We start from the raw sequence: 7,722 nt of genomic DNA, 5'->3' as shown, positions 1-7,722 counted from the left end.
ACCCAAAAAAAAAAAAAAAAAAAAAAAGGAAGTGTTGTGAGTCCTGGGACATTGGGGTTCCAGCTTTCTAATATTTAGGAGTACCTGTCTGAAAGGGAATAGGATTCCTTGTTGGGTATGGAGTATCCTGGAGATATTCAGGAACTTAGTTTTATAGAAAGGATACAAATATCAGAGAAGATTGCATTATTAGATATTCTTGGAAGTCCTTTGTATGGCTTAGGGTCCAGAAGCTTGTTTCATTTAGAACACAGAATAGGCAAAACATCTAGCCAGTACCCCAAATCACCCAGTCATCTCACAGGGAAGATCTGAGGTAAGGTAGCTCTCCGGACCCCAACCCTGCTTGAAGTAGACCCTTTTGTTTAGTTTGGGCAATACTCAACATGCCTCCACTAGGTGTTAAGTCAGTTGCCAGTTGGTATACTTAATGTTAAATGGGCTTGGAAAACTAAGTTTAAGAATTCGATCACTAAAATGAAAACTCAGAATTGCAAGATTTCTTATACTATAAACTTAGAATGTATGACTTTTGTAAACTGTAATCACTAAACAAAATACCTGCTTTTAAGTTATTTTTAAAAAAATATTTTTAAATTACAAAAGAAATGTGTGCATGGCTTTTTTTTTAAGTTGAAAGTAAAGTGTAATATATCCTTCCAACTTCCCCAGTCCCTTAGGGACAGGCACTGCAATTTTATTTGTAGCATTCCAGACCTTTTACTTGACATCTCCCACACCACACACATACTTATACATACAAATACACATTTCATAGCTTATAAAGTAGATATACCACGCATAATATAAAAATATGTATATTTATATGGCTATATATATTATACATGCACTCAAAGGCATATAATTTTCTTTAAACTTTTTATTTTATATTGGAGTATAGCCGATTGACAATGTTGTGACAGTTTCAGGTGCACAGCAAAGGGACTCAGCCGTACATATACATGTATCCATTCTCCCCCAAACTTCCCTCCCACAGAGGCAGAAAGGCATATAATTTTTATTTAACACAACCAGGATTTGTACTAAATACTGTCTAACAATTTGCATTTTTCAGTTACTTATATATAATAAATATATATAAGTATATTGTATACTTATATATATTGTATATATTTCCCATGTTAGTACATATATTCCCAAATGGCCCATGTTTTAAATATCTCCTTAAGTAATGAAAGCCAAATAGACCACCTCAGGTATATTATTCAAAAATTAGAAAAATAGGGTAGTCTAAGAAAATGATAATGGAACAATAAAATTCTTGTCAGTTCTCAAACATTACAACATGTAGGGTTCACTTTATCCTTAACATTTTCAATGGACTCTCAAAGGAAGAAAAATAAAATGATCTGTCTTTACACTTTTATGAATAGGCAAACATTTTCAGGTGCTATCTTTGCAGATATTTAAAAATTTTATCTGAATACAAAGAATAAACACAGAGTACCAATTTCAAAGTTGCCAAAGGGTGCATGTAGTTAAAAGTCTTCCTTTCCCCTTAGTTCCCCAGTCCCATAATTCTTCTCTCCACAAGCAACTGTTGACAAGTTTCTTGTGTATTCAAAATAAGAAAATATCAAAAAGCAACACCATATCGCTCCTCCCCATCCCCCCCTCAAGTTCTAGTACTTGCTAGGGTAATTTTTATTGCAATTTTGACCTGTCTACCCAAATGAGAGAGGAGTGACAGAATTAGGCCACAGAGTTAAAAAGCGTATTTGGGAGCCTGGGGTAATGACAGATAAGAATAAGATGGCTATCAAAGGATTAAGACAGACCCGTATAAAGAAAGCTTATAAAAACTTATAAAGCTCTTGAATATAGCTCTTTTCAAAAAAATCTTCATGACAGTGTAGCAAACGTTAAAGCTGAAATATATCCTATTTAAAATAATCAGCCCCCGAATCAACACTTGATTCATTTTTTGTTCTCAGACTTAGCACAGCTACAATTCTATCTACACTAAATTTTGTGACACTTAAGACAAACCGCTTTCATAATTTTACATTTTGATTTCAACATAAATTCCAAAATAAATGGGGGAAGGTAGTGGGACTTTAAGTTCTATTTTTTAAGTAGATTTACTTTACCAGGGACTTTTCAGGACCAATAGTCACTCCTATTTGTGTTCTTACTTCCTATAAGGAACAACAGTTATTTATGCAAAGGTAGAGGTGTTGATTTAAAGATTTGTTTGAAGTTTATTTTAGTAAAAAGAAAGCCAGAGAGTCAATATTGTTTATGTCAAAAATGTCTTTATTTTAATGGCCAAAAACTATTAATCTTACTACAATAGTTGAAGAGTTATATTTTTTCTTAAAACAGTAAACACATCTTAAGTAGTAACTCATAAAGTGTGTATTAAACAGGCCCACCAGCCCACACACAACAAAATATGAACATTGGTTAATAATATGAACAAATACCTAATAAATTATTAAGAAAACAAGGCTTTAGAATGTTAGCTCCTCACATTCCACATAGAACTTCCAATGCTCATCCATTATATGGCATGGGAGAAATTCTTGATCGCTGATTAACAGTATTTCATTTATTTGAAGATAATGTGGGATGCTTTTCATTGACCCTTTGGAAGTTCCTGTTTAAAGAAGAGTCAACAAATTAAAAACTGTCTTTTAAAAAATAAGATTTAAAGATGATACAAACAGATGGAGAGATATACCATGTTCTTGGATTGGAAGAATCAACACTGTGAAAATGACTATACTACCCAAAGCAATCTACAGATTCAATGCAATCCCTATCAAACTACCAATGGCATTTTTCACAGAATTAGAACAAAAAAATTCACAATTTGTATAGAAACACAAAAGACCCCGTACAGCCAAAGCAATCTTGAGAAAGAAAAATGGAGCTGGAGGAATCAGGCTCCCCGACTTCAGACTATACTATACAGTTACAGTAATCAAGACAGTATGGTACTGGCACAAAAATAGAAATATAGATCAATGGAACAGGATAGAAAACCCAGAGACAAACCCATGCACGTATGGTCACCTTATTTTTGATAAAGGAGGCAAGAATTTACAGTGGAGAAAAGACAGCCTCTTCAGTAAGTGGTGCTGGGAAAACTGGAGAGCTACATGTAAAAGAATGAAATTAGAACACTCCCTAACACCATACACAAAAATAAACTCAAAATGGATTAAAGACCTAAATGTAAGGCCAGACACTATAAAACTCTTAGAGGAAAACATAGGCAGAACACGCTATGACATAAATCACAGCAAGATCCTTTTTGACCCACCTCCTAGAGAAATGGAAATAAAAACAGAAATAAACAAATGGGAACTAATGAAACTTAAAAGCTTTTGCACAGCAAAGGAAACAATAAAAAAGACGAAAAGGCAACCCTCAGAACAAGAGAAAATATTTACAAACAAAGGAACTGACAAAGGATTAATCTCCAAAATTTACAAGCAGCTCATGCGGCTCAATATCAACAAACAAACAACCCAATCCAAAAATGGGCAGAAGACCTAAATAGATATTTCTCCAAAGAAGATATACAGATTGCCAACAAACACATGAAAGGATGCTCAACATCACTAATCATTAGAGAAATGCAAATCAAAATTACAATGAGGTATCACCTCACACTGGTCAGAATGGCCATCATCAAAAAATCTACAAACAATAAATGCTGGAGAGGGTGTGGAGAAAAGGGAACCCTCTTGCACTGTTGGTGGGAATGTAATTGATACAGCCATTATGGAGAACAGTATGGAGGTTCCTTAAAAAACTAAAGATAGAACTACTATACAGCCCAGCAATCCCACTACTGGGCATATACCATGAGAAAACCATAATTCAAAAAGAGTCATGTACCACAATGTTCATCGCAGCTCTATTTACAATAGCCAGGACATGGAAGCAACCTAAGTGTCCACTGACAGATGAATGGATAAAGAAGATGTGGCACATATACATATAATGGAATGTTACTCAGCCATAAAAAGAACTGAAATTGAGTTATTTGTAGTGAGGTGGATGGACCTAGAGTCTGTCATACAGAGTGAAGTAAGTCAGAAAGAGAAAAACAAATACTGTATGTTAACACATATATATGGAATCTAAAAAAAAAAAAAAAAGGTTATGAAGAACCTAGAGGCAGGACAGGAATAAAGACGCAGATGTAGAGAATGGACTTGAGGACATAGGGAGGGGGAAGGGTGAGCTGGGAAGAAGTGAGAGTGGCATGGACACATATACACTACCAAATGTAAAACTGATAGCTAGTGGGAAGCAGCCGCATAGCATAGGGAGATCAGCTCGGTGCTTTGTGACCACCTAGAGGGGTGGGATAGGGAGGGTGGGAGGGAGATGCAAGAGGAGGAGATATGGGGATATATATATATGTATAGCTGATTCACCTTCTTATAAAGCAGAAACTAACACACCACTGTAAAGCAATTATACTCCAATAAAGATGTTAAACAAACACAAATCAATGAACTTAAAGATACAGATTCCATAGAGATTATCTGCTCTGAGGAGCAGAAAAACAAATAATGAAGAAAAATGATAGAATCTCAGAGTTTTGCGAGAAAAAGGAATCACATAATAAATTAGAAAACACAAGTTTGAACAGCTTAAATGTTCATCAAGTGATGAATGATAAACAAAAGTAGTATTCTACTCAAGTCCCTATGCTGCAGGGTAGGCTGGAAGACACAGGAAAAGCCAATGTTGCAGTTCAAGTCTGAAGGTCATCTGCTGAAGAATTCCCTCTTGCTCAGGGGAAGTCAGTCTTTTATTCTATTCAGGCCTTCATCTGATTGGGTGAGTCCCATGCACATGGTGGAGGGCAATCTGCCTTACTCAAAGTCCACTGATTTAAATGTAAATCTTATCCAAAACCACCTCACAGAAACATCAGAATAATGCTTGATCACATTCTGGTCACTGTGCTCAGTCAAGTTACACATCGACAACAATCAGAGCCTCATGGCCCTGTAGAACAAAAACAGATAATTCATTATTTGTATTATCAGAGTTTCAGAATAAAGTACAAAGAAAGTGGGACTGAGAGACTATTCAAGGAAATAATGGATAAAACTTCCCAAATTTGGTAAAGGACAAAACCCTACAGATTGAAGAACCCGAGCAAATAAGCAACACGATAAACCAAAGAAATCCATGCCAATACACACTGTAATTAAACTTCAGAGAAGTAAAAACAAACAAAAACAAATCTTAAAAGCAGTCAGAGAGAAAACACATAATCTAGAGAGGAACTCCACTTGTAAAGACAGTGGATTTCTCATCTGAAACAACAGAGGCCAGAAGGAAGTAGCATTTTATTTTAAATGCTTGCTTACTGTACGTTGAGATATAATTTACATAACACAAGAAAAAAAAACTAAAAATAGAACTACCATATGACCTAGCAATCCCACTACTGGGCATATACCCTGAGAAAACCATAATTCAAAAAGAGTCATGTACCACAATGTTCACTGCAGCTCTATTTACAAGAGCCAGGACATGGAAGCAACCTAAGTGTCCATCAACAGATGAATGGATAAAGATGATGTGACACATATATACAATGGAATATTATTCAGCCATAAAAAGAAACGAAATTGAGTTATTTGTAGTGAGGTGGATGGACCTAGAGTCTGTCATACAGAGTGAAGTAAGTCACAAAGAGAAAAACAAATATGCTAACACATATATATGGAATCTAAAAAAAAAAAAAGGTTATGAAGAACCTAGGGGCAGGACAGGAATAAATATGCAGACGTAGAGAATGGACCTGAGGACACGGGGAGGGGCAAGGGTAAGCTGGGACGAAGTGAGAGGGTGGCATTGACATACACACACTACCAAATGTAAAATCGATAGCTAGTGGGAAGCAGCCACATAGCACAGGGAGATGAGCCCGGTGCTTTGTGACCACCTAGAGGGGTGGGATTGGGAGGGTGGGAGGGAGACGCAAGAGGGAGGAGATATGGGGATATATGTATATGTATGGCTGATTCACTTTGTTATAAAGTAGAAAGAAACATCCCATCGTAGAGCAATTATACTCCAATAAAGATGTTAAAAAATAATAAATTTTTTAAAAAAGTAAAAAATAAGATTTAAATTTACTTATTATGAACCCAAACCCTAGTCAAGTCTATGAGCACATATAACAGGTTTTCTGACCAGGTCATTCTTCACTCACTCCATTTTCTATACCCAAGATAAAGCTGTAAATCAGCACTGACCTATCTTGGAAGAAAGAAGGCTGTTTGCAGTCTAAAACACCAAGGCAAAAAATGGATAATTGAAGCTTCTGAAGGTAGTTACACAAAGCCCCTCTGTGCCTCAATTTCCAATAAATTGAGAATAAAACAGTTGTAAAGATTAAATGAGATACTGCATGTGAAATGCCTGTCTACTGCCTAATACAGAGCAAACAATAAATAGTAGCTGCTATTATTATAGCAGGTAGTTATTACTAAAAAGAGTGTTAGGCTGGAAGATGGATGATCAATTTTCTAGGTCACACAAACTTGGCTGTGATCTCAAGCAAGTTATATGGCTTATCTAGATTTCCATCTCCTCTGAGAGGTGAGAGAGTTGATGATCAGCAGGGTCCCTTTTAGCTCTGCCAGTTTAAGAGCCAATGATACTAAAACTGGCTTCTTTAAGCTCCCTGACAGTCTCAGAGATTCCTTTCTTGGAGACTGGCTATATGAGCTATACGTCATTCAACTAGTTGAATCTTATTCCAAGGTTAGCACCAACATGCTATCTGTGTGACCTCAGCCAGGCAGTTTCAGATAGACGTATCGTATAGTCCAAGTGCTTTGTTCATAATTCTAAGCAGTACAAATGTATACATAGTTACACATCTGCATGGATCTCTGGCGCTCCTGATAAAGTACCCATTTATCCTTCTAATGGTGATCCCACCCTAATTTGCCTCTGGAGGACCATCCCTTTCCCCACACTTGGCCCATGTGCTTCTGGTGGAATTGTTCTCAACTGTGTGGCTGAACCACACTGACTCCATTTTGTCAACTCCATCTTAGGTCTGCAGTCCTACCCCTTCCCTTTCTGCATGACTGTACTTTAGCCTACTCACAAGGAATGCGCCCAAGCCAGCTTTTACCTTTGTCTTCATCTGATATGAAAACTGGAAGAATGCCTTTGCTGACGCAGATAGTTAATAGTTCTCTATCAGCTTACCCTTGTCTTCAACTGATATGAAAACTGGAAGAATGCCTTTTGCTGAGGCAGGTAGTTAACAGTCATGAGACCCCTCAGGGAATGGCAGGGAGGAAAAACAGGGGTTCCTGTCAGTGTGGACCAACCACACTTCTCCCAAATAGTCAGATTCTATTTTTAGCTTTGGTCCCTTTAAATCCTCCTTATCCTTTTCAGAGGCAGCGTTCGGCTATGAATGCTTCTGGATCATCTCCACCTGATCCTTCCTACCCGTATGTAAGTTACCCACAATAAACTTCACAATTACTCTTTATGGAGTTGCCTGCTTAGTTTTTTGGTCTGAAAGTTCTTGCTCAGTTCAAGGGATATAATTCAATATCTCTTCCTTCCAACATTCATCTCCTGATTTGTTTAGATCTAGGCCAATCAGTGAACAGGCATTGATTCGGGGTAAGAACACGACCCATTCAGAGTGAAGTTAAATGCAATGAGATCTTTGTTTCGCCTTCTGGGAAAGAG

At 36.9% G+C, this 7,722-nt stretch overlaps 1 protein-coding gene across 1 annotated transcript in view; it reads right to left on the bottom strand.

Annotated features, from left to right (window-relative positions):
- Window positions 1-2,474: 2,474 nt before the first annotated feature.
- Window positions 2,475-7,722, bottom strand: part of ANKRD31 (ankyrin repeat domain 31) — a 133,397-nt gene continuing 128,149 nt past the window's right edge. The window contains 1 exon segment of the mRNA XM_007461615.1: window positions 2,475-2,620. Coding sequence (XP_007461677.1) covers window positions 2,475-2,620 — 146 coding nt within the window.

The sequence above is a fragment of the Lipotes vexillifer genome, unplaced genomic scaffold (genome assembly GCF_000442215.2).
Source record: "Lipotes vexillifer unplaced genomic scaffold, Lipotes_vexillifer_v1.1 scaffold779, whole genome shotgun sequence".
In the NCBI taxonomy this organism is placed as follows: Eukaryota; Metazoa; Chordata; class Mammalia; order Artiodactyla; family Lipotidae; genus Lipotes; species Lipotes vexillifer.
The sequence above is the reverse complement of the archived record's forward strand: the minus strand, read 5'-3'. Positions and strand labels throughout refer to the sequence as shown.